At 37.0% G+C, this 27,077-nt stretch overlaps 4 protein-coding genes across 4 annotated transcripts; 2 read left to right on the top strand and 2 right to left on the bottom strand.

The window, feature by feature from the left end:
- Positions 1 to 173: 173 nt before the first annotated feature.
- On the bottom strand, positions 174 to 7,821 carry LOC116294566 (dysbindin). The gene is made up of 12 exons (XM_031702191.2): positions 7,651 to 7,821; positions 7,472 to 7,522; positions 7,360 to 7,395; positions 7,121 to 7,174; positions 6,171 to 6,231; positions 5,770 to 5,902; positions 5,202 to 5,334; positions 4,595 to 4,617; positions 4,318 to 4,458; positions 3,769 to 3,875; positions 2,855 to 2,963; positions 174 to 2,261 (listed from the first exon to the last, which is right to left on the bottom strand). The coding sequence occupies exons 1-12, from the start codon at positions 7,704 to 7,706 to the stop codon at positions 2,071 to 2,073; spliced, it is 1,095 nt and encodes a 364-aa protein (XP_031558051.1). The 5' UTR covers positions 7,707 to 7,821; the 3' UTR covers positions 174 to 2,070.
- LOC148905353 (uncharacterized) lies at positions 1,005 to 1,571 on the top strand. The gene has a single exon (XM_089040276.1). It carries the CDS (start codon positions 1,005 to 1,007, stop codon positions 1,569 to 1,571), a length of 567 nt encoding a protein of 188 aa, XP_088896402.1.
- Positions 7,822 to 8,006: 185 nt separating the features above from the next.
- Positions 8,007 to 10,300, top strand: LOC116294567 (uncharacterized). Its single transcript, XM_031702192.2, has one exon. It carries the CDS (start codon positions 8,401 to 8,403, stop codon positions 8,863 to 8,865), a length of 465 nt encoding a protein of 154 aa, XP_031558052.1. The 5' UTR covers positions 8,007 to 8,400; the 3' UTR covers positions 8,866 to 10,300.
- Positions 10,301 to 12,238: 1,938 nt separating this feature from the next.
- Positions 12,239 to 26,583, bottom strand: LOC116294575 (pre-mRNA-splicing factor ATP-dependent RNA helicase DHX16). The gene is made up of 19 exons (XM_031702202.2): positions 25,849 to 26,583; positions 24,942 to 24,998; positions 24,301 to 24,672; positions 23,869 to 23,952; positions 23,097 to 23,144; positions 22,647 to 22,712; positions 21,771 to 21,839; positions 20,581 to 20,745; positions 20,063 to 20,124; positions 19,455 to 19,596; positions 18,794 to 18,862; positions 17,631 to 17,882; positions 16,635 to 16,775; positions 15,855 to 16,136; positions 15,146 to 15,213; positions 14,519 to 14,843; positions 13,602 to 13,679; positions 13,047 to 13,145; positions 12,239 to 12,456 (listed from the first exon to the last, which is right to left on the bottom strand). Exons 1-19 carry the CDS (start codon positions 26,422 to 26,424, stop codon positions 12,322 to 12,324), a joined length of 3,090 nt encoding a protein of 1,029 aa, XP_031558062.2. The 5' UTR covers positions 26,425 to 26,583; the 3' UTR covers positions 12,239 to 12,321.
- Positions 26,584 to 27,077: the final 494 nt, after the last annotated feature.

The following is a 27,077-nucleotide window of genomic DNA, read 5'->3' on the forward strand; positions in this document are numbered from 1 at the left end:
AGAGAGAGAGAAAAATACAGGAGTTACAGAAATTTCAAAATCTAGCTTTAGACACACTTTTTTGGATCAAAATTAAATAATTCGTATTAATTGGAATATTTGTTCCACGTCGTTTAACGAATGAGGCGGTCCTACCACCTGATAGAAGAATTAAATTCCAATTACTTCAACAGTTTTGTAAATTTTACTTTATTCACGGCAAACTCTTCATCCTTAACTCCTGTACTGCGCGGTTCAGAGCTAGGAAATATGGAATAACTAGCTGTAAATAGCTGTATAAACGCGAAAAAAATATAAAAGGACAAGACTGCAAAAATAAAGATAAATTCACTTACTTAGGGGTATGTAAAGTGTTGAATGATGCGTGCAACAAAAAGATGCGTGCATTTACAGTGCGACTACACCAGGCCACCCAGATAAAATTTCATATAAATTAGCTAATCGCGATTGATTGTTTAAACAATACACTCTGCACAAAATTTCCTATTTTTCCCTTTGAAAGCATATATTTACTTTATGCAAGTGTGTGTATGATCAGGAGTGAACAAGAAACAGTCAAAATTTTGACTTGTGAATTTGACTTTGTAGGCGCACTGTTGCGCACTGTTCCTCTCTCTTCTTCTTCTCGTATTACGCTATTCTTCCGTGAATTTACCACCATATTCACTAATTGCTTTTAGAGACAAAACTTTGTCGCTCAACGTTTCGACATTATTCAGTAAAGTATACTGTATGCTGATGCTACTAGTGAGGTGCGAACGGTTCAGCACTCGATGTCTGGAAGTATGGTCCTTTTTTAATGAATCAAGAAGTAGAAATCCCAAAATCATGTTTCCATAGCAAATAAACTAGTTTTGCGCGCAATCAGTAAAAGTCTGCGTTTGGTTGCCAGGCAACGAATGAAAATTCCCGCGTTTTTTTAAACATGAACGCACGCGCGCGCTATGCGAATCAAAACATTAACCAACGTGTCCAGCTTGCCACACCTTCGTTTCTCTACAAACATGGACGAAAACCAAAACAAACGATTCTTAGGAGAATGGACTATTAAATACAACAAAGTCTTAATCCACGAATTTCGCTACAAGGAGAAAAACCGCATTGGAATCCAGATAGACTACAAACCGTCAAACCCAAATGACCCCACGAAACTTTTCGGATATCTTACTGTGGATTACATCAAGTCGCGCTTAGAACCGGGGGAATTCGTGGTTAATAACTACGATGAGATGAAGAATACCTGGAGAGAACTAAGGGGTTTTCCGGAATTTCAAGAGACGAGAAAGAAAGCGCTTTATCGAGAATCACCTGGAAAGCAACTGCGTATTTACCCGATATGGAGACTCACTGGATACGACTGCAAGGATGAGAAAGACGAAGATCTACCTCTACCGAAGGATAAAGGCTTGGATACGACTTGTGTTGCTGAGTGTACTTTCAAGGAGATCAAAGATATGGTCAAACAAGTGCCAACGAATAAAAATATCGCGGATTTGTTGATTGTACTACGACGGTTTGATGACTACTTAACTAGAGATGTTATCGGTTCGGTTGACAGAGAAAATACGTAAAAGAAAACTGACTTTGAAATTTTCTTCAAGTTTGTTTAGCTGTTGATTTTACGAATAAAATTGGACGTAAAAAAATACTTCTTTCCTTTCCTTCTTTTATTCGGCAATCATTATCTTGTTAAGAAAAAAGAAAATATATTTTCTTGTGAATTTTCATCAACTCTGTCTAGAGTTTTATATGGTTTGGGTGAACTTTTTAATTCTAACTCAGTTACATTATCATTATCATGGTTTTACTATTTTCATCCAGTTTGGAAGATTTCGTGGCGAACAAGCAAAACCGTATATAAACTCAGAAATGCTCCGCTTCCCGAAAATCTGGATATCCGGAAAAGGAAGGGCGAAAATGTTTTCAAAAAATTGTTTTTTAAATTTTTTTCGCCTTAATTTTTCGTCAAAATCCATAATGGTTTGTGTGCCCCATAAAATGTCTATATTATATTACGATTTACCCTCATTCTAGCCACTCTAACATCAATTTTTCTGACTTTTTTCCCCATTAATCCTTCTTTTGTTCTTCACCTTCAGTATTAGACTGCTCTACTTCTTTTCCTTCAGTCGTTTCTTCTGGTGGTTTTACCACGTCTGGTTCTGCTTTGCTCTGTGTCGCTACTTCTGTACTTTCGGATGTTTTCCCACTTTCTTCTTTGGCACTTGTTGCAGAAACTTCTTCTATTTCCTCACTTTTTCCTTAAAAAATTAAATGGTCAAAACCGATGTGGTTTTCAAATGGCTTCCGCATTCCAGCATTGTGAATGGATAGTGGGGTTTCTCCTACTGCCTATAGAATGGATTTTTTATGAATGGGAAACGATACGGCAAATTCGTAGCCGTACGCCGTACCGTATCGTAACTACGGTGTTGTGGTGGCATGTTTTACTGGAAGTATGAGAATGAGAAGCCATTTCAATGTTACGGCATGTTTCACACTCATACGAAAACCGCTTTCTCGTAGCCGTAACGATAGCAAAAGAGTCCTCTCCTCTCTATGATTTACTGGAAGTATGAGAATGGGAAGCCATTTCATTGTTACCGTAACAACAGAAAAAGAGTCCTTTCCTCTCTTGTTACGGCATATTTCGCACTCTTGCCAAAACCACTCTATCGTAGCCGTAACGACAGAAAAAGAGACCTCTCCTGGAATCATGAAGCGTTGTAAAAATAGGAAAAGCGTTCGAAAGGATAAAAGTAAAAATTGGAGCTGTTTTCGTATGAGTTGGAACGTTTTTACGGCATCTCCAACCGGGAAAAGTCGAGACGCGAAAAAGCTGAGTGTGTCTTACCTTGGGATTTGGTTTCAGTTTGTTTGGTTTTTGATTTGGATTTTGGCGATTTTCGTTTGTGTTTTGGTCTGTCGGGTGCTTTACTCGGGATGGACGGGTCTCCCTGGTCCTGTAGACAGCAAAAAAATACCAGTTAGACATCGCTCAAAACAAAGCGAATCGAAGGTAAAGTTTTATTTTTGGGTAGATTTGAGGTGAGAAGAGGGTGGGGTGGGGTCTGTTCGTTGGAGAAGTCGATGATATCAACTTTATTGCTGTTTTCATAGTTGTCAACTTGGTTGAATTTAACGAAAGGTTTGTCACTAGTCAACCAACATGGTGTCGGCCATATTTTTTTTTCTTTTGCTATTGTATTTCATTTTCTTGTGAATGATTACAAACCACCTTTATAAAATAACTTTTCTAAATCTCGCGTTCTGATTGGTTGGGAGCGCGTGCTTTATGAGAGCACACAGCACACTTCAGTTTCGTTATTCATGTTATAATTGTATTTTATAAAAGAGATAAAAAACTTGCTTGCTGTGCTGTGTGGAGTTATAAAGCACTTGGGGATTGGCACAACACTCGAGAAGCACTTCGCTTTGCGTCATGCTTCTCCTAAAACTTCTCTCATGTTCTGCCAATCCCCGCATGCTTTATAACTGCACACAGCATGCACATGCGTTTTCTATTTCTTTATTAACACACCAGACACAATCACTGATCAAAACAAGGGCTATTTACAACATGTTTCTCACTGGGGTATAACTTTGGTACAAAGACTTCTATTGTTTCTCATGCCTGATATGGTGTGTTTGCACCCAAGCTAGACCAGAATACCTTTTGCTTATTTAACTTAGACAAGAACTCTAACAGCATTTAGGAAGGTGTTCTATACAGTCATTATGAGTTTACGGCAGATAGTCGTTTAATACCTGAAGGTTGGGGCCAAGGAAGTCATCAAGCTGCTTCTCCAGGTCATAGTCTTCTAGCTTGATATCAGCCAGAGATTCTTCTGGTTCAGAGGAGTGAGACACATGTTCTGAAATATCAGAGAAAGTTGTCAAGATTGTACGGGTGCTGGAAACATTTTTGCGAGTTGTATTGTTTTGGAAGCATTTGTGAATACTTGTGGGGTTTTCTTGATGATTTAGGAGAGGAGAGGAGAGGAGAGGAGAGGTTTGAAATAGAGGAGAGGAGAGGAGAGAGGAGTCAAAACTTATTGATACCCTAGCACAACCTCCAAGTTAAACTTAACATCTTAGGTTTAAGGTTACAAATTTAAATTATCTTTAGCCTGAGAAAACAGATGAACCCGGGAGAACACAGAGAAAAACCCTTAAATGAAGGGAGAGGCCCAAAAAACTCTACTGAAAATGTGATGCTGAGCCCAGGAATCAAACTGAAGATCCCAGAAGTGAGAGGCAAGTGCATTTACTGCCAAACCACCCTTGATTGAGTGTAAAGATGTCAAGAGTTCTCACCATCAGTCTTGCCAAACTGAATGTAGTAGTTCATTTGTTCAATGAAGGCATCTTCGTAGACCTTTTGTCTCTCTATAGATTCTTGTCTTTCTAACTTCTCTTTCTTTTGGCTGTTGATCTGATGTTGAAGCTGAAGATCCTCTGGAAAAGGCAAATATAGATATTGAAAATATGGTTCTCGACTGAAAAGTGGTTTTCACCTGCCTTACAAAACCATATGTTCATTGCAAAGTAATGGATGCAAAAGCGAAATGCTAAGTATTAGACATTAACTGACCTTTTAACTTTTCAAGATCATCCCTAAATCAAAATACAAAAAGAAATACACTTTGTCATCTTAGTGCAGTTTTCGTATGACTTTGAAAAGCTCACTGCACGAACACAGTCATGGTACGACAAGGGATATGCCAGACCAATCACATTGTGCAATAATTTACTCTTCATCCAATTAAATGCCCGAAACACGGCATAAATACGGCGCGGACACAGTCACGCCAAGGTCACGGCACTGCCAGACCAATCACATTGCACGAGAAAAAATTAGCCAATTAAAATTCTAGAACACATCACGGACACGGCACAGCATGCATATGGCACTGAGCTTTTCACAGTCATACGAAAACTGCTCTAAATTAAATTTTTATTTTAATTCGTAAGGAAGTATAAAAGGCAATTATAAATGGATTGTTCATTTAGCTTTCAAAAAAGGTATTTCTTTTATAGCAAAATATTGTAAAATCTGTGAAAACTTAGAGTTAGCACATATAGGTCTATAGGGGACAAAATTCCTTTCTGATACCTTAAATGTAAGTTATATGTTTATTAGTTTTTTAATTTCATACATGTGAGAATAGGAGTAAAGAGAATGAGAAAGAAATACTTACAGTTTACTTTGATGAAACATGACTACTTTCAATCTGTGGCTGTTCTTGTGTCTCTCTATGTCTAGTTTTTCACAAACTTCTTCAAGATCCATCAATAGATCTTCTAACTCTTCTGATTGAGTTCCAATAGCAGCTATGAATCAAAGTGAACTGTTTTATTAGCGTGTAGCTCAATACTAAAGAAAATCATGTTGTTATAAATATCATACTCTAGTTGGATTAGCTCCCTGCATAAATAAAATCTTAAATCTCTATTAATACCCTGAAACAACCTCAGAGCAAAGTCAGGGGAATTTAACTTGTTGGATTTTGCAGAGGGAGGGAAGACAACTGAGGAAGCAGGAGAAAAACCCTTGAATCAAGGGAGAAACCCAACAAACTCTACTAATATGTGATGCCGTCCAGAAATTGAACTCGTAGCCTCAGAGATGAGAGGCAAGTGAACTTGTGCTACACCATCCTCATTCCCTTGAATTAGCCCCCCCCCCCCCCTTCCTCCCACACACACACACACACACACATGCATTAACCACTCATTATAATCATGCCAGTTGTCTTTCCTACTCACCAATAGTTTCAGTAGCTGACTGAATATTCTGGATGACTTCTGGTAGTTTGTCTAACTCTCCATGGAATATGGTCATGGTGTTGCGCAGGTTGGTGCATTTCTTCAGTATGGAGTTTATGGTTTGATCTGCAGACTATGGGAAAGTGAATGTCAAAGTGAATGGAAAAGTGAATAATGGGAAAGTGAACAAGAATAAAACAGGGAGCAAATTATTTTTAAAATAATTCAAGTCAGGAAGAACCGGCACATGTTCAGAAAAGCCATAGACCTCTTTAACTTGAGCATAATGTTTCCCAATGAGAAAATGGGAAAGCCTTACCTCAAGGCAAAGAGGTCTATAGAATCTGCTGATATGGCTTTAAAATGTGATATGAATGGAAAATACAATAAAATAAACCAACCTCAGCTTCCTCTGCAGATGCTCTTGATTTCTCATGTATATCAGCCCAGTCCTTATGATATCTGCAATTCAAAATAAAAAAAATGGAGTCATATTATCTTGAAACAAAGAAATCTCCAATGTCCTGTTGTTTCTCGTGCTTGGCACCAACTTTTTGAGGTGCTCAGCAATAGGCTAGTAAGTTGTTAAATCCAGTAGCTTGGCAGAGTAATCTGCTAGCTGCCCAGATAATTAGTAATTTGAAAACCCCATTAGCCTATGTGAGCCCTAATTGTCCCTAGCCTGGCTCAAAGATTTACTAGTCCTACTGTAGACTAGTCGTATTGCCTTAGTGTCAAGCACTTTATCTTGAGGCAGTATCCCATGTACTTCAAATATGGTAACATAGTACAATATTTCACTTTCAACATCTTAATATCAATTGATGGTTTGCACAGCAGCCATGTTGGAGGAACTTAACAAAAGAATTGTCAATGAATTCTTTTGTTATATCCTCCAACATGGCCACCGCATCTTTTGTTATTTAATTCTCTTGGGAATAAATATCAACACCTATTTTGAACCTTATTTTTCCTGCTGCCCATAGGGTTCAAGATAATGGGACTCCACTGTACAATGGCCTCGATTACGAAACCATGTGGGCAATATTTTACCTCATTAGGGTGAACAAGCAAATCTATAGTCAAAGACCTATTTTGATAATAATTCAGCCTCTCACTACTAAAAAGAGGAAGTCTTTAAGATTCACTGAAAACTTCAATACTATAAGACTCTTTGAATTCAAATAAATTGTTTGATATAAGACCCTGAGTTATTTTTTTAAATTTTGAATGATCATATATCACCCTTTCCTGAATTATACCCTAACAGTCCAATGAGTGCATGGAATTCATTCCGAGAATTCCAGACCAAAAGGTAAAGAAAATAAATAAAGTAAATAGTCATACTCACTTTTCAAGGATTTCTGAGCCTGCCTCCAGATCACAATTAAAACACTGGTCTTGACTAGAAAAGTAAAAGATAAAAGGAACAATGAATTAATTTATCCTTTTAACAAAATTAATATAACCAAGGACAATTCATTTATTAAGCTAGTTTGAAGAAAGCCCTGAGTATCGAAAAAGCTGTTTGAGTATTAAAAGTAAATAAACATGAATAAACATGAATTAAGGACAATGAGTCTATCCTACCCTTCAGTGTATTCCTCTGTTATGAAAGTAGTTTTCCTTTGGAGAAAAAGGGAAGATGAAAATGTGACTTCGAAGAAGACGAAAAAGTGTTTAAAGTTTTATCGTTCTTTACCTCGCTATCTTTTGGTTAACAGCCTTGGCTTTATCCGAGATAGACTTCCATCTGCAAAGAAAAATTAACTAAGTAAATCTCGGGTAAAAAGCTAACTCGTTGAACATATTTTCTGCTCACAACATTCATGGCACATTCATTCCGACTTCTAAAACTTCAAGCTAATTTTTATTATTTACCCTTGGGTAACGTCATGTTTGACGCTTTCAAGGCGCTCCTTGAGACTTCCAAACATGTTATTGTGAGGATAATGAAATGTTTTAGTTAGATTTGTTAGTAATAATTAGCGATTAATGGCAATAATATTTTAACACCTCCAGCGCCTCCACTTTTATTTTGCTATTTTTGGTGGGAGAGCACCGCTGATCAGAGGCTTAACACAGGGTGCCCAACCGAGGAAACCTTTGTGCACTTTAATTTTATTATTTTTATTTTATTTTATCATATTACCATGAATTTAGCTTGATTTGTAGCTCAAGTGAAATATGACGAATATCATTGAAATTTCAAGTCTGTTTACGAATAGAAATGGAAATTTTGGCTTTTCCGATCTTTTCGGTGAAAGCGTTACTAAACAAGTCACGTTCATAAAATCACGCAACGCGTAATGAGTGGCAGGGATCAGCGGGGGATCAATATATGTATTCCAACATGGCTGCTGCCCTTCAGCAACTAGGCAGATGATCTTGGCAGATAATTTACGTTTCCTTCCGTTTTAACTCAACAACATTCTATACTTTAACCGGTACAGCACGTTTTACGAAGCTGACTCAAGACATTCACCGACACTCGTAGTACTCGTAGTCGTTTAGACTTTCTCGTTTATATAAGGAAATTCATCGAATTTTTCAAGACGGAAGAAGAAAGACAGGCGTTGTCGCTTGGTTGTTTATCTTAGGACTATTTTCAATAGTACTATAATATCCATAATGGGCGAAACCAGTCCAGAATCAATAATTATGACACTACTAGAACAAGTAAGATGCTTGGAAGATGAGCGCGACAAAGCACTGGAACTTGCCAAAAGTTTGAATGACAAACTTAAGTCAAAACTTGAAGGCGGAAATCAAAAGGAACGCCATTCAAAAAGCCCTGAAAAAAAATTAAAGTGCACATTAGAAACTCTCGCTACAGAGTTAGAAGAGATTCGCCTTAATGAAGAACAGAGACAGTTTAATTTAACGGAGTTGAATAAAGAGAAACGAGAAGAAGGAGGTTTTGCTGGTGAAAAAACAATGGTGGACATGTGCAAGGAATACTATGGGAAAATGGTCACCGACCTGCAACAAGATAGAAAAAGCCTACAGAACAAAGTGGAAGTGCTAGAAAATCAGCTGATAGAGAAAGACATGCAGATTGCTGAAATGAAACTCAGTATGGGGAAAAGAAGCTGAATTGATGAATTATTAGTACTTATGATTTTCCTAACTTTTATATTGCTTCAGTTCATTTAGATAGTCTCTTGTCCTGTGCCGTTAATGTGGTCAAGATGCTCTCTCGGCTCTTGATGGCTTATCCTTCCATAAGACTTACTTTATTGATATTTAGCAATTTATAGTCCTTGAGCCTATAAAGGGGCTATGAGTCAATGGCCCATGAGGTGGAAGGCAATGCTAGAGTTACTTAATGACTTCAACACTAGCTGCATAGTAGACTAGTGTATCTATATTAATTTGTCAAAAATGTATATATATCCGGCACCAAGAATATTTGTCAGCTCTTGCAGACCTAATTTGCACAATGGCAAAGGAAAAAATAATTCTAAGGGGCAGTTTACATGGAGAAAACTTGCCCCTGGTAGAAGGAATACCCTTTTCCCTGAGCTACCCTGGGCAAGCTAACTTTTCCCTATTTTCTTTGTAAATTCATCTTGATAGTTTACATGAGATATTTTACTTTGCCTTGGCTAAAAGGATCACCCTACTGCTGATAGGGTTACCTCATTGCAAAAGAGGGTGACCCTGGTACCAGGGACAACGTTTCTCCACGTAAATACTTTAACTCGCCTGACTGAGACAACTTTTTCATTTGAGCATGCATATCTCCATTGAAACCGATAGTTGTCCTGGGTTTTATATAGGGACAACTTCTTTCCATATAAATGCTCAATATAGTTGGCTCAAGTAGAAAGGTTTCCTTGCTTACCAGGGACAAGTTCTCTCCATGTAAATGGCCCCTAACTCTTTGACAATTGAATTTTTCATATTTATATATTATTAGGAAACACTACAATTTTTTATTCATTTGTTAATTATGCAACAAAATGTTAACAGAAATTTATTCAATTCAATTCATTCGGTAATGAGGAATTCTGTTTGAAATTAGGCACCCAAGTTTTCAATATGTGTAAAAGAAAATAAATAACAATACATATGTAGACTAGTAAGTTATGAATTTCATAGAGATTTGGTAGCATCATGGTGTATGGGTTAACCAAGTGCATCATAGGTTTCATTATAGGGACTTTAGGAAATTTAAAAAAAACTGTCATTGCTTATCACCACACCGCAAGTACAGCAGTGGCGCAGCTCAATGGGGTCAAACTGAAAGCACGTGAAGGCACCTCTGGCAGTCACTATACAGTCCATGTTTGACCCTGGAGCACAACTATGGGTTGGTTTTTAGATGAAGGTGGAAAAACCCTTGGAGTCAGAAAGAGAACCAACCAACTCAGCTCACATGGGGGCACTGCTAAACAGCGAAACACCGAAACGAAACACCGGAGCGAAACACCGGAACGAAACAGAGACAAATTCGTGATATTACAAATATCATGCAATAAAAAAATAAAAGAAAACAAAATACACGATAGTACAATGATATAAACGATAAAACTTAGCTTTATGCCCGTGCTTTATGATCTGTGATCCGTATCGATCGTTTATTACCTTTTATAAACAATGTCGTTTCGCTGTCTATCAATGCAATTCTTTCTTGAATTTGAAGGATTCCAATGGATCTTTTAATAAAACAAGCATTAGTCTTAACTGCTTCTGTCTCTAGTATCTACACCAAAAAAATTGTGAAAAAAAGCTAAAGCCCTCGGGCGACGCCATGTTTATTTAAACAAAAGCACAGGAAGCCCAGCTCTTGACAAAGGAGACCCAACATTTTGATAAAGGAATCTGTCATAAAATATCGTTTCCTAAACTGCAGGTGGTGATTATTAGTGTTTTAAATAATGATAGACAAGAAGATGGAAAGCTTAAGGTTGTTTTCGCAAGTTACCATTACCTATAGCGACTCTGTACAATGCTAATAAAAAAATGCTTATTGTAGTACTGTATCAGATTAGTAAGTAAAACGAAGTATATACGATCAATGATCGGCGTTATTTTGGGGCTCAGGGATCACATTTTAGCTAATTTTGGGCTTGGAGATCCGAGTTTCATTGTCTAAAAAGGATCATGTACAAAACTTTTCGGATTTTTTAGGGATTAGAGCTGTGCCTTTTTAGGCCCCGAAATTGTTGGGTTCCTTTGAGGCTTCCTGTGCTTTTGTTTAAATAAACTTAGCTTTTTTTCACAATTTTTTTGGTGTAGATACTAGAGACAGAAGCAGTTAAGACTAATGCTTGTTTTATTAAAAGATCCATTGGAATCCTTCAAATTCAAGAAAGAATTGCATTGATAGACAGCGAAACGACATTGTTTATAAAAGGTAATAAACGATCGATACGGATCACAGATCATAAAGCACGGGCATAAAGCTAAGTTTTATCGTTTTTATATCATTGTACTATCGTGTATTTTGTTTTCTTTTATTTTTTTATTGCATGATATTTGTAATATCACGAATTTGTCTCTGTTTCGTTCCGGTGTTTCGTTCCGATGTTTCGTTCCGGTGTTTCGCTGTTAAGCAGTGCCCCTCACATGGGGTGACTGGGATTTTTTAAAAAGGGTTTTGGTTTTCCTCACTTAGAAAAAAAACTCAATGGCAGGCAACTTTGAACCCTGCACCCTTGGCACCAAATAATACTATAATGCCTATCCCAACTCTAAACCTAACCACTCACCCATGAAGTGAATTTGCTTGGATGCTTTCCAATTATTGTTGTCATATTTAAATTTATGCTTCATTATTATATGCACAAAAATATTTATTACAGAGTGCAAACAATTAATCCATGAAACACTAATTACCGATAGTACAAAATAGTGCTAATTAAATAGAGAACAATAGAATTTGCATAAAATTGCACTATTTAGTATCACTAAAGTTTCATGGTCATAGAGTACAAACACTAAAAGTGTGCAACACTTTGCACTATTTAGTAGTAAATAGTGCTAATTAAACAATAGAAAACAATAGGATTAGCATAATTTAGCAGTATTTAGTGGTATTTATGTTGCACACTTATAGTGCTTGTACTCTATTGTTTGCACTCTAGTATAATATATGCTACCTTAGGACATGACTAATGAATTTAAATTGAATCCCTCTGACAATATTCCTGTACACCACTACCAGAGATTGATGGGGAATGTTTGTTATCACACGCCATTGAAAATACTGATCAGTACAACATGGAATATCCCACTTGTCAAGTGTATTTTCTTGTATTCTCACACAACTGAAGCCTCATGTATTTATACATACAAGTGCATACAGAATACGCCTCATGGGATATTTCATGGTGTCACTTAATAGTTTAACTACTGTGTGGTAAAGGGTATGGACATAAGTGTATAAACAAGTGTCCTCTCACTAGGTACAAAAATGCATTGCAGAGGAGAGAGACAAAAAATTACGAGCATATAAATCAAAAAGGATTTTGGATAATTTTATTACAATGATCGGATATTTACATTTTAGATATAAAAGACTACCCTATGCATAGTTGAATGTCATTATGTGGAGCGCAGTTGCTGGCTTGTGGCCCCAGCTTTTTTTGGTATTTTATGGGATGAACCATCTTCTACTTCTTTGGTTTTGTAATAGTGAGGTGCCACTTCTAAAAGCCATGAATTTTCAATCTCAATGACCTAAAAATGAAAAGAAAAATTAGAAAGTGTACACACACAAAAAAAAAACGTAAAAAAAGAATAATTTAGTACATCCCCAGATGATGGATTGATGACCCAAAAGCTTAGGAAAAAATAATTGTTAATAGGCCTAATTTATCTAGGTGCAATGTTTGCCCATTTCAGATCACGTCATTCCTTTTAGTATCAAAGAAATGGCAAAAGCTACTCTAGGGAATTTGACCTGAGGACCCACAGTACTTCACTGCTCCAATGCTCCACTCTGTACAAGTATGAACTCTAAACCATGGTTGATCAATTAGTGCTTGGCTTCCTCTGGTTTGTTCCTCCCTCCTCTCAAATCAACCCTAACTAATTCAAACTGGTTAGAGCTGTGCTCCAGGGTCACACATGGACTGTATAGCGGCTGCCAGAGGCGCCTTCACATGCTTTCAGTTCGACCCTGTTGAGCTGTACCACTGCTGTACTTGCGGTGGTGATAAGCTATGACAGTTTTTTTTCCATATAAAAATACAAAACCCCCTTTGTAAAGTCCTGGCAATGGGCCTGTAGGTACAGGAATACACTTCGTCATAACAGATATAACTAACCTGTCGCATGTATTCCTTAGTGGTGAATACAAGTTCATGATAGATGAGCCATCGTGGTTGCTCTTGAAACAGACTACTGTTAGGGTGGATCATAACCGTCTAAAAAACAAACAAGACAGAGTCCAGCCATTACTGCTGCTACAAAGTGACAATAAAAATATTGGACCTTTGGATGACCTAAAATAAAGTATAGAGGACGCCACACAAACTACAACTCTTCAGAATGATAGTTATCGTGCTATGATCACTGTGAGTCCATCTAAGAGTGACCTGTTATGGTATATTAGGGTGTGTTTATGCATGCTTTACTGAGGACCAGTGTATCAAAGCATTTTATTGTTAAAACACGTCACTGCATGTTGGTCACTGATTAAAAGAATGTTGGTTCTTGAGAAATAACTTAAAATAAGCCAAGTATTCAATTTATCCTGGAAGTGGTCGCTATTCGATTAAACATAGAGGTTTGTAACGATGAATTAGGAAAAGGTTGTCACACCACGAACAAGGTCTATATAGCATTCTTGAATAGTACTATACACCCATATGTCAACTAACCTGTTGATGTTTCACTGTTCTATATTGACCACCTCTACCAAGCCGAGCTGTGTGGTAGAAATATCCTGCTGTTATGGCCTGTAGAATCAAATCGAAATCACATTAAACTGAAATGATTTTTTTCCGCCATAGTTATTGGAATTTTCATTCCTTTTATCCAGAAACACGGGATAATTTGCTCTCAAAATTTAAAACATGTATATAGAATTTATGCAGTCTACATCCCTGCTACATTGTAAAATACTAGAGTAGAACTGGGGAATTTGTAGAGTGCATACCATATATCAGTAAAAAGTAAACTAATTGCACAAATTAGTATAAAGTTTTCTAGGTTTACTGAACTTACTAATTTGTGCAATTTCTTACACAGTTTTTTACAGATATAATTATTTAGTATAACAGAGTCGATAGCCCACTTCCAAGATATGCTTCACTTGTCACACATAAAGGTTTTAGTATGATGCTACATGCAAAATTCAATTTAATCTTTTCTCCTTTCAAGAACCACTGAGCATTATGCACCAAGCCTCGCATTAAAACCTTTATGCATGACAAGTGAAGCATATTGTGTAGTTCCAAAAATTATCCATACCCCCAAATGGAGGAATTTTTTAAGACACCCCCCTACCCCCAGGAAATTCCAGTTTTCTTCCATACAAACTCTGTAATTCTTGTTCTTTCTCTGACCCCTCTACTCTTTGGAAATTCCAAATTCCTCTGTGGGGTGGGTATGGATGATTTCTGGAACTACACATTTCGGAAGTGGGCTATAGAGTTGCATCTTTGTTTCTTTTCTGGTTTTCCTCCCTCCGCTAAATTACCTCGTTCCCAACGGCATTCGGTTGATACAGAGCCACTTTGTAGAGTTATTAAAGTACCACTACTATAATATTAATATTATTATGATAATATGATACCTTTCTTATGGATAGAGCTTCATGAGGGTTAGAAGTTAACTCTATTTCCACCCTCTCAACGAGCCCCTCAAGCTGCTCCCTGACGTCTCTAGCTCTCTTCATCGAGCGATGCTGAATAAAGTTCTCAAAACACCACTGAGTAGAGTAATCTGTCTCGGCCCATTGGTCGTACACATTTAAGAGGGTTAAATGATCACCACCAGGTCGGAAGAAATTCATTCTAGCATTATCTGCATGGACAATCTTGTCCTTTGGCCGATAGAAGATGGCGTTATTGACAGATAACATGGCTATGATGGTTATTATCTGGTCAACACACTTGTATCTGTCAAACAAATAAAAATGTATTGAAGTGTTGATGCATTTACGTTTCGCAGCTATCCCCTAATTAGTATGTTAGTAAACCACTATGACTTATTGAAAGCCTTAAAGTTTATTCTGGTAGTAGAATAGAGGCTTTGCACCATCACGTGATGGCAGCCATGACAGGAGGCAGGAACCATTGAATCTGGACTAATCTCGTTTACATGAAATTTTAATTTTCCCAGGGGGAAAAAACTCTCGTAATTGTGCATCCAGTCATGGCTGCCATCACGTGATGGTGCAAAGCTTCTATAAAATACCTACTTTTCAGAGGCAATCAGTGTCTTTGACATCATTGGATCCACAGGAAATTCTGCCATCTTCCTGCCAAGCTAAATGATTATGATATCATGTAAATATTGCCAAAAAGATAAATAGTATGAAAGGAAAAGTCATAGGCGTCAACAATCAATTGACATGCTTTCCCTCCTCTCTCCAGAAAACCCTTACAGTATGTGAAAAAAATTAAACTGTCAATGGTACATGGTAGAGAGTGGTAAAAAGAAGCCCTAGATACACCCCTGTAAGATACACAGTAGGAACAGTGTGGTAAAGTGACCAGGATTATAAAATTATGTAAGTTGCAAGGTAGAAAGACTTCCAGTAATTATTGTAGGGTTTTCAATAGCGGCATTTGTCCAGTAACCAGCTATATGACAGTTGGATGGTTCTAAGGGTGAATGGTACAAAAGTAAAATTGTTTGTGGGAATAGAAGTGCAGTTTATTTAACTAGGAGGGTTTGTACATCCGTAGTCAATAGAATAAATATTAGAATGATCAGGACCTGAAAATAACAGCTGGTCTCAGCTGGCCAATGTCTGACTAAATGCCTCTTAGGCGGTTCCTCTTAACTGGTCACACTGACTGGTCATTATATGTTGATCAGTCCAATCTTGCTGGTCATCATATCTGGTCATTGAGCAGCCATTATTCTCGGACCTGAATGATTAATAGAGAAGTCAGTTGTCCTACCTTGGTAAGTTCTCCATGGTGGTTAAGTGCTCCCAGAGCGTACAACTGCTCTAGTGCAAGAATCAGTGTTTCAGCTGGAGGGGGGTCCATGAAATCAAAATGGATCAAGTCATTGATACCCAGACTCTTCAACAACAGTACAACGTTTCCAAGGTTTGTCCTCTGGATCTCAGGGATGGTATTATCTTCCAGTTCATTCTTGTATGCCCAGGCAGTGTAAAGTCGGAAGCATTTACCAGCAGCAACACGGCCTGCACGGCCTGCACGCTGGTTGGCAGAGGCCTACAATACAGAAAGAAAGAAAACAGAAGTAAACCTCAGGTATGAATAGATATTTCTTTTCAGCAATAAAGTCTAAAGGTGCAGACACAAAGTATGATAAGACATGGCATGCAGCATTGCACATCCGTGTGACACCCAAAAACAGCCTTTTCATGTATTATCACAGGTGATGTTGCATCATGTGTCCGCACCTTAATACATGTAGTTGTTCAAGTTGTAATCATTACAGATGTCAATAATTATGTTTCATTACGCTAATTTTCTTTTGAAAAAGAATTATCCACATTACAGATGTAAATTATGTTTCATTAAGCTAATTTTCTTTTGAAAAAGAATCCAAGCTCCAAGTGGGACATTTTTACAAGAAAAAGTAGCTTGACGAACCACAATTTTTACATCTCATATAAATTACCAAGCACACCTAAATGAGATAATCATGTATTATGAATTGCTAGAAAATTAGAGCAAGAAATTCTGAGAAAGGAAGAATGTTCTTACTTTAGAAACAGGTGTAACAACAAGAGATTCCATTCCTGTCCTTGGATTGTAACTCTTCTGTTTACAGAAACCAGGATCGATGACATAAATAATACCATCTATCGTAAGAGATGTCTCAGCAATGTTGGTGGCTAGGACAACCTGAAATCAAGTGAAACTAGCTTTTAGGTTTGGACCCATTGTATAACATATCATACTGGGAAATAAATATGTGATTGAATGATTAATAATTGTATAATTGACTGACTGATTGATTGATTGACTGACTGATTGAATGACTGACAGATTGAATGACTGACAGATTGAATGACTGACAGATTGATTGAAGGACTGACTGATTATGACTGACTGACTGATTGAAGGACTGACTGACTGATTGAAGGACTGACTGATTGATTGAAGGACTGACAGATTGATTGAAGGACTGACTGATTGAAGGACCGACTGATTGATTGAAGGACTGACTGATTGATTGATTGACTGACTGATTGAATGACTGACAGATTGATTGAAGGACTGACTGATTATGACTGACTGACTGATTGAAGGACTGACTGATTGATTGAAGGACTGACAGATTGATTGAAGGACTGACTGATTGAAGGACCGACTGATTGATTGAAGGACTGACAGATTGATTGAAGGACTGACTGATTGAAGGACCTACTGATTGATTGAAGGACTGACTGATTATGACTGATTGACTGATTGAAGGACTGACTGATTGAAGAGCTGGCTGATTGACTGACTGATTGACTGACTGATTGATTGAAGAACTGACTTATTGACTGATTGATTGATTGGGAGGATAATAGAGTAGATTTCCTTCATGTGAAAGGGTGCCACATAAAGCATTGTCATAGTGCAAAATGGGTGGCATTCAATGCACCAATCACAGCAAGCAAAATCATTGTTTATTCCATTAAAATACTTGCACACAGCAGTATCACAGTTACAAGATCATTCAGGCATGGCATTCCTGAAAACTCACAATACCTTTCTAGCTCCTGGAGGGGTGGGTTCAAAGATCTTGGCCTGAAGGTCTGACGGCAGAGTTGAATAGATAGGAAGTATAATCAGTTCTTTGATTTTCGAGCCAAGTTTTCTGGTTCTTTCCTGTAGCAACTCTTGAGCTGTTTCAATTCCTTCTTGACCAGATAAAAAGACCAAGACATCGCCATCTGGTTGAGTGACATGTATCTGTAATACCGTTACTACTGCTGCGTCAAGATAGTCTGCTTCTGGGGCCTAGAAAGAGAGCAGAATCATTCTGTTGGTAGAAGCAATAACCAGTTCAAAATATGCTTTCTCGCTTCTGTATTGTTCCATAGCTACCCTCTCCCATTTCTCCTTTCTTTCTTCTCTCTCTCCTTCCCTCTTTCTTTCCTTCCTCTATCAGGAAGATAATAAACGATTTCTAGAAGAAAAAAACTTAATAAAAGATTTTATTTTTCCTGAAAATGTAAATGACTCGCTTCAACATTAAAGTGCAAATGAACCCTTTGATTATACTTTCAGTACTGATTCTACATGAAGTAAATAGTTGAATGGTAAAATATTTCTTGATTTGAGTGATGTGTCTCTATATTATGAATGAATATATGCTAATTAGTGTGACATCTATTAAGGCTTAATTAAATATACAAAATTGAACTGCTTCATAGAAACAGTATTTAAAAAGCATCATTATTTTACTCATGGTTGACATGAAAGATATTTCAAATTTGTATTTTCAATATGGCCAGCATGTAATATTACTAGTAACAACAAAAAACACTCAAATACCTGACGTCATCATCATTAACATGTTGGAAGTATAAACCTTCATAACTTAGAGACGCATCACTCAAATCAAGAAATATTTTACCAATCAACTATTTACTTTATGCAGAACCAGTACTGAATGTATTGTCAAAGGGTTCATTTGCACTTTAGAATAAAATAATACAGTATAGTTCTGTTATCTAAAACCTTAAAAACCTGAAACTTCCACTTTAATTAAAATTAAGGCAGCACTCTGTAAACATGCATCATTGCAATTTTTTCCCTAAATATCTTTAAACTCCATCATTTGAAACCTTTCCCTGGTCCTCAGGAGGTTCAAGATAATGGCCTTCCAATGTAATTATGACACATTGTGCATTATTTCAAAAATTTACCTTGGTGTAATAAATATCTACTGGAAACCGGCGACCTGGTATTCTAAAGATTGGTGCGTCATCAAAGAACTAAAAATCAAACAAGAAATAAAAAATGACATTTCATAAAAAGAGACAATAATTGCTTGATTTCAATCAACTGATAAAAGTCTTTGAAACTCGTTATTTGTTGCAAATTGTTCCAAATGGTGGTCAAATACTGACTACCAGGTTGTGCTGTCAGCCAGAAAGTATTTTAATGAAAACTTGTAAATGGTATAGAACTTCTCTGCACAGGTGTAATGTTTTCCCATTTCAGACCATGACATGTCATTCTCTAGAGTATCATTATTTTCTTGGTTAATAGTTGCGCATGAGAGGACAAATGAATATGGATACAACTCAAGCAGATAATCATATTCTCAAGGAAATGACAAGTGATCTAAAATGGGAAAACATTATGCCTGAGCTAAGGAGGTCTATTTACAGGGTGAAAAATAACGACTGGTCATCAGACAATGTCTGGCCAGAATTGGAACTTGTCCGTTTAAATCTTTGCCTTGTCTTCTTGACCATTGAGCCAAAAATTTAAAAACTGAGCTAAAACTAATCTGGCCAGTTATCATCATGATAGGTGACTGACCATATGTATTTTGAGTCCTGTATTTATGTCAAAACTTACAGATGAGAACTTGTCGGCATCTAATGTTGCACTAGAAATAATAAGCTTGAGGTCTGGTCTGAAGCGTGCAATATCTTTAACCAGTCCAAATAGCACATCAGTATGTAGTGTTCTCTCATGAGCTTCGTCAATTATAATCACACTGCAAGTGTATATATTCTTTAGTATTTCGTTAATGTTACTGTTAACCTGGACTGCAATGAATGTGTAAAGATCTGAAAATTCTAGAATGGTAGCAAAGCATAAGTTCACTTGCTGTCACTTTTGGGGTCTCAGGTTGGATTCCTAGACTCTCCTTTGATTTGAGGGCTTTCCTCCAGGTTCTCTGGTTTTCTTCCCTCCTGCCTCAAACATGACATGCTAAATTCCAGTTTGATATGTAATTAAGTTAACCATACCCTGGGGCAGATCAAGGTGTTGCCACTCCCCTGTTGCTCAAATTTCTCAGAATGTTCGTTAGTAAGCTACCCCTATTCCTCAAATTCCTTGTAAAACCTTTGTAATAGTCACCCCCTTCTAAAATTCCTTGATCTGCAACTGATGTCCTGATTTTGTTCAGCCCAGAGTTTGTTTAAGGGCATGAAGAAATTCAAAAATAGGCAGTTTACCTGTAACTTGCCAAGTCTGGCTCCCCAAGAAACTCCCTCAACAACATACCATCTGTCATGTACTGCAAAAAAGAAAAATTCAGACGAATCTTACATACAGTGAACCAGAATTACTGGACATTTAGTGGGTAGCATGGGTGGCATTCGCAGCTAATGCGTTGTCTTTCACCGCTATGAGTCCAACAGGTTGGGTTGCTGGTTCAAGCCCTGCATTCGCCACATGTGAATTGAGTTTGTTTGATGTGTTGTTCTCTCCTATGCTACAAGGGTTTTCTCCGGGTTCTCTGGTTTCCTCCCTCCGTAAAAATCAACATGTGAGTTGAGCGTTGTGTGCATAGAATATTGAATGTAGTGATAGTGCGTGTGAGCGAAAAGTGTTCCCAATTAGTGCGAAAGCACTAGAACGACTAGACACTTAAATAAAGATATTTATTTTTTACTTATTTCTTATTCGAGTTGTTGCTTTTTTTTACTATTCATAAGATGGATCATTCATTATTTAACAGTAATTACTCTACCTTGAGGATTGTTCGTTCAGAGCAACAGTCTTCAAATCGTATGCTGTAACCAACTTCATTACCAAGCTTGGTTCCCATTTCTTCTGATACTCTTGCAGATACGCTCATGGCTGCTACACGTCTGGGCTGAGTACAACCAATTCTCTTCTTATCTTTGGTGTAACCCTAAAATACTCCAAAGAAAAATAACCAGCTATTTTAATACATTATGCCTCATGGATACACACTACTTCAACAATGTGATAAACGCCATTTATAGTCAATTAGTGGACAGACACATGAAAAACAGGTAAATTTGTTAAATTTATTAATTTCAGACTATTTTCTAATGACCAAATATTGAAAATATGTGGCTTGTTGAAACACAGGCCGAACTTTATTTATGTTTTTTCCTCATTAGCATAAAAAAATTTCAAGCTACAAACAAACAAACTCCAGAAATCGAAAGAGAATATCTTATTTAGCTACTACTGAAAATTGGAGAGTAATAAGTTCAATATTTTGGGAGTAAATTTTTTTGAAAACACTATAAATTACAAAGAAATGTTTGGTTGTGTGGCAAGTCTTGCCACACGACCATACATTTCTTTGTAAATCTTACTGCTTACAGCTTGTAGCTTGAAATTTTTTTATGCTAATGAGGAAAAAACGTAAATAAAGATTAACTTGCTCCAGGCTTTCTTCTGTTTTTCCTTTTACTGAGTATAGTATAAATGATTGTTTAACTTGTAATGTTTGAAAGGTGATTGTGTTTTTAGTGTCTGAAAAAACAGACATCACCCCTGTATTGCACATTTCAATTTAGGGAGTTTTCGTATGACTGTGAAAAAGTCGGAGCCATATGTGTGCCTTGCCATGACTGTGATGCGTTCTAGAATTTTGACTGGGGATATATTTCTCCCGCAATGTAATTGGCCAGTTTCTTGATATTGGTCTGACAGTATCCATGCCGTTTTCCTGCAATGTTTCTGGCACTTGACTGGATGAAGAGTAAATTCTCAAGCAATGTGATTTGCCCGGGCGTATGCCTAACCATGTCACAACAGTGTTCATGCGGTGAGATTTTCACACTCATACAAAAAATGCTCTAATGTTGCTACAGGTAGACTGATGTAGTTGGTTGATAGTTTCTTGTCTTTTGGACTCTGGTAGTCAGAAAGACAGCCCCTTAGATATTCCAGTATACATACCGCTTCATGTAGGTACTGAGGTATTTGAGTTGTTTTACCAGATCCTGTTTCTCCTTCAATAATTAAAACCTGTATTTAAAAAATAAAGCAAACATGGCGTCATTATAGTTTTTATCATCATTATCAACAGCATCATTGTCAACAGCATCATTGTCAACAGCATCATTAGCATAATCATCATCAACAGCATCATTGTCAAAAGCATCATTAGCATAATCATCATCATCATCATCAACAGCATCATTTTCAACAGCATCATTAGCATAATTATCATCATCATCATTATCGAAAGCATCATTAGCATAATCATAATCATCATCATCAACAGCATCATTGTCAACAGCATCATTAGCATAATTATCATCATCATTATCATTGTCAAAAGCATCATTAGCATAATCATCATCATCATCAACAACAGCATCATTGTCAACAGCATCATTAGCATAATCATCATTATCATCATCATTGTCAACAGCATCATTAGCATAATCATCATCATCATTGTCAACAGCATCATTAGCATAATCATCATCATCATTGTCAACAGCATCATTAGCATAATCATCATCATCATTATCATTATTGTCAACAGCATCATCATCATCATTAACAGCATCATCATCCTTATTACTATCATCGTCATCATCATCAAAATCTTTATCATCATCATCATTGTCAACAGCATCATTAACATCATCAACAACATCAACATTATTAATTAATCATCTAATCTCACTGCTAATGTCATCTAGTAATGGTAATGATTCTCTTAGTTTCTGGCATTGCTAGGAAATGTAGTTGTCATGATGAAAGCATAATGTTACATGTTCATTACTGCTAGAAAGTGTTTTTGATTACCAGTAATAGGTATACCTGATGATCAGCAACGGCTTGTATTAGCTCATCTCTGTATGAAAACACAGGAAGGCTCCTTCGGACCTAACAACATCAACATATACTCGTATTAACAGGGCTTAAATAATGGCCGATCAGTCACTGGTCATGATGACCGGCCAAGTTAGTGTTAGCTTAGTCATACCTCATTTCTGGCTCAATGTTACTGGTAAACAAATAAATAAAGGCTGTTCATCAGACAATGTCCAGCCAGAATTGGAACTTTTCTGGTCAAATCTATGTCTTGCTGGTCATTTTGAAATGACCAGTAACATTTAGCCAGAAACAATGCATGTCAAAGCTAAAACTAATTTGGCTGGTTATCATGACCAGCGACTGACCAGCTATTATTTCAAGACTTCCTGAATATATATATAATTATGACTTTAAAATTACTAATTAAAAGTCACTTTTTATTAATTTACTTACCTCTTGAATTGACTGTCTCTTTCTCTCAGCTTCTGAAATTTGTGGCTCCTAAGTGAATTCAAGAAAACATACATTTTTTATGGTGAGTACTCATGTCAGTTCAAAAAACTTGCATTTCTTAATTTGCTCTGCATCAAGAAATGAAGTCAAGCTCTAAGCAATGAATTGCTGGCAAAAACAACCTTGAGCCTCAAATATCTACTGATTTTAAGTTTGAAAAAGCTATGTTTCTAATAATATAACATCACATTTTTATGGCGCATTTGAGTTGATCCCACAGGAAAAATGATGGCCTATCAAACCAGAGCAAAAATAGCCAAACAACGACATTTGCACTTGTGTGCCTTCCTGCAAGTGAATGGCAAGTTTTGACAGGTCTATAAGGTTTGTGCTCAAATTGAAATGTGTAGTTCCACAAATTATCCAACCCACCCCACAGAGGAATTTGGAATTTCCGAAGAGTGGGCAGGTCAGAGAAAGAACGAAAATTACAGAGTTTGTATGGAAGGAAATTGGAATTTCCTGGGGGTAGGGGGGTGTCTTAAAAAAATTCCTCCATGGGGGTGGATGGATAATTCTTGGAACAACACAATGCGAATGCCAGTAGCATTTGGACTAGTTAAAGCTTTGTCTACAATGTACAGCACAAAATATGATGGATATGATATAAGTTATGGATATAAAATATTGAACTCAGTATAATACAAAAACAGGAGAAACTAGTTTGTTAGCCCTTTGTTTAATATCAAGAAGAACACTGAAAATGTCTTACTTTTGGTGTTTTTGTTCCTGGAATCTGCTCTGCCATCACAAACCCAATTTGCTCATCTTCTATAATGAAGTCATAATCTGTAGACTGAGATTTTAAAAAATCAGTTAAATTATCTCATGTTATGAATATCACACTCCTATTTCTCTTGGGGGAGGGGTGGGGATACTTTGATTTTTGTTCGACTATGGCTGTAATGAATATTCCACTCCTATTTCTCTTGGGGGAGGGGTGGGGATACTTTGATTTTTGTTCTATGGTTGTAATGAATACCCCCACTCCTATTTCTCTTGGGGGAGGGGTGGGGATACTTTGATTCTTGTCCACTATGGCTGTAATGAATATTCCACTCCTATTTCTCTTGGGGGAGGGGTGGGGCTACTTTGATCCTCATTCACTCTGACCGTAATACATACTATGGTACAGTATACCAACCTTATTTCTCTGCTTAGCGTCCTTAGCACCAAACCTCATCTGTGCATATCCCAGCTTATCCTCTTCCCATTTCTTCTGTTCATAGTTAGGTCCCTTTTCTTCATCAATAATCTCATCATATTGTGAAGGTTCTTGTTTTTCTTTAGGCATGCGATAACGTTGTACTTTTTCTATTTCCCCTGCTTTTTTGTGTTCTAATGCGTATGATAAGACTTTCTTTTTGTAATCTCTTTCTTGCCTTTCTCGTCTGCTTAGCTGAGTTTCTTCAAAGAGATATTCTTCATCTTTGATGTCTTCCTGGAGCATTTCTAGTTGATCAACTTCTCGTTTCTTGATGTATTCTCTTCTTGATTTTTGTCTTAATTCTGGAACCTAAAATTTTAGCAAAATAACATAAAATAAAAGGAATTGATATTTCAAAATACTCTACGACAAAAGAATCAAACTTAAGATAAACAACAGAAGGTTTTCAATAGAAGCCAGCAGCTGTCAAATCTTGCTGGGTGTTTGATATGAACTTTCTGCCTCAAAATTTAAGGAAAACGTGAGAAAAATTCACTCGCTGTTCCTTCATCACGTTGTGCTGCTTACTCAAGCTGATATTGAAAACCCTGCAGTCTACTCAGATATATGCTACTCACCATCTTTTTTCTGTCTTCTTCATCAAGCTGTAACCTTTTCTTTGCTTCTTCAAAAGCCTTGATAATGAAAAAAAAGTTAAAAGAGGACAGCAATATAATAACAACAATATAGGGTGCTTCTGGCTGTAATTTGTTATTCACCACATAGAATACTGTGTAATGTTCGGATATAAAGAACCCCTTAGGATATTATGAGCCCTTGGTGTGATCAACCTCGACATCACCTATACACAAGACCAGCTCATGGAATTTATTAGTCCCTAGGCTACTAATGAATAAGAACTGTAAACATGTATTACAACAAGAACTAACAAATATAGCTCAATTGACCTTTTCCAAGTTCGACAAACAGTACATTACATGTACAATCTGGTCTAGAATAGGTACAAATACACTGTATAATGCATGGTGAATAAATTATATTTGTACCCAAGCTAGACCAGAATCCATCAGGTTTGTTATTTTTGATAAGGCCAATGGAACTAACCAAGCTTGGGCAATTCAATATAACTCCTGGGTAAGCTTACAACCCTCTTCACAGGACACCAAGGTCGATTTTTGTGTCAGTATATTACATTAAATCATACACTGAATTGAAATATGGCAGCCAATGTGAATAACTTGACTGACTAGCCTTATGTTCATGAAGAAACACAAAAGCTTTTTCACAAGTACATGTAGAAGTTACGTGTAGAGTCTTGTCATTCCAGAACAATATTTATATTCAAACTGGTTGCCAAATTTCAATTTGGTGCATGTGGATGGATAAATGATTTTTAAAATAAATCTCATTATTTGCTAACGCCAAATTTAACAATGCAATCGAAGTATTTTTTGACAAAAATAGCGTGAAAGGAATATAAATAAAAAACAAACTTGAGCTCCCTGTGTCCTCTCCCTAACTCACCTTTCTGTCAGATTGTTCAATAATATTTCTTTGTTTATCTTTATCTTTTTCCCTCAACCTTTGCGCAAATGCATCCCTTTCGGCCAAATCTTTCTGTACTTCCTTTTCCTCTTTTTCCCATTCGTCTTCTGAATCATCATCTCTACGAGCACTCTTCGTATCTCTAACGACTTCTTCCTCACTTGAGCTCGATTCTCCTTTCTTTCTCAAGTGTTTTCTCTTGCGTTCCGATTTAGATTTTTTCTTCCTGGATTGCTGCACCTCTTCCTCATCGTCTTCATCATCGGACAACATTTTGTAGTTACTAAATTTCTTTTGCTGTTCAATCAAGGCCATCTCCTTCACCCTGTAAGGATGAACAGTGGGTTGCTCCTTGTGTGGTACCTTCTCCCACAGCTCTCGAGCAAATGCAACCATCTTTTCCTCATCTCCGAGGCTCTGTGAAATCTTCTGCACCATAGCTCCTGAACTGCTAGAATCCTTGGCTAAGTTTATAAGGAACTCAGTCGTGTGTCTGTCAGAAAAACCAAGAACATCGTGTAGTTTTTCTGACACCCAACTCGACAGATTTGCCATTTCTTAAGGTGCACAAGCCACGTTAATAACGTTTGTGGTAAACTTCAAGTTATGATATTGTCTTTGGATAGTAATTGAGTAGTTTGATGGTTTTAAAGCGCAGTATCAGCTCGATAAATAAACCCGTTTTCTTGTTCGATTGTTGCAGTTCGAGCAACCATCTTGGATTCAAGCCAGAACTGCATTATGGTACTGGTTACCATTCTTTTGACCACAGGAAGTCCGCATTTAGAAATAATTCTTTATAAACTTCTGCTAGTTTTCTGATTTCAGACCACTTGTCATTACCATGCAGATTGTTTATTTGTTCTTTGCTAACGCTTGAGAAAATATGTTTACGCACCTAAACAAACAATCTTATTCTTGAAAGGTTACTGCTTGAAATGGGAAAACATTACGCCAAAGTCGAGAGGATCTATTTGATAGGAAGCCAATGGGTGCGGTTGTTAAGGACAAGCCGGACATATTTATTCTAAATTTTCTTTCGTGCTCGCCGTATTGATACAGCAGCATTTCCATAAAGTTTTTCAATGGATTTTTGCTCTAAAAAAATAGCCTCGTGTAAAGGTGATCTAAGAGGCCAAATGCTTATTTTCTTCGTTAACAAAGAAATACAACAACACTGATAAATATCTGAAGACGGCCTAAATAAC

Source organism: Actinia tenebrosa, unplaced genomic scaffold (genome assembly GCF_029948245.1).
Source record: "Actinia tenebrosa isolate PJP-AT-01 unplaced genomic scaffold, QUT_ActTen_1.0 PGA_scaffold7__59_contigs__length_16204524, whole genome shotgun sequence".
Lineage (NCBI taxonomy): Eukaryota > Metazoa > Cnidaria > Anthozoa > Actiniaria > Actiniidae > Actinia > Actinia tenebrosa.

Coding starts and splice junctions, on each gene's coding strand:
- LOC148905353 (XM_089040276.1), top strand. CDS start 1,005: ATGGACGAAAACCAAAACAAACGATTCTTAGGAGAATGGACTATTAAA.
- LOC116294566 (XM_031702191.2), bottom strand. CDS start 7,706: ATGTTTGGAAGTCTCAAGGAGCGCCTTGAAAGCGTCAAACATGACGTT. Junction 6,232..7,120: donor GGCTCAGAAATCCTTGAAAA/GTGAGTATGACT, acceptor TTTGAATTGCAG/ATATCATAAGGACTGGGCTG. Junction 2,964..3,768: donor TCCTTGGCCCCAACCTTCAG/GTATTAAACGAC, acceptor TGCTGTCTACAG/GACCAGGGAGACCCGTCCAT.
- LOC116294567 (XM_031702192.2), top strand. CDS start 8,401: ATGGGCGAAACCAGTCCAGAATCAATAATTATGACACTACTAGAACAA.
- LOC116294575 (XM_031702202.2), bottom strand. CDS start 26,424: ATGGCAAATCTGTCGAGTTGGGTGTCAGAAAAACTACACGATGTTCTT. Junction 21,840..22,646: donor AAGCCGTTGCTGATCATCAG/GTATACCTATTA, acceptor TTTTAAATACAG/GTTTTAATTATTGAAGGAGA. Junction 14,844..15,145: donor ACACTGATTGCCTCTGAAAA/GTAGGTATTTTA, acceptor TTTGTTTGACAG/ATACAAGTGTGTTGACCAGA.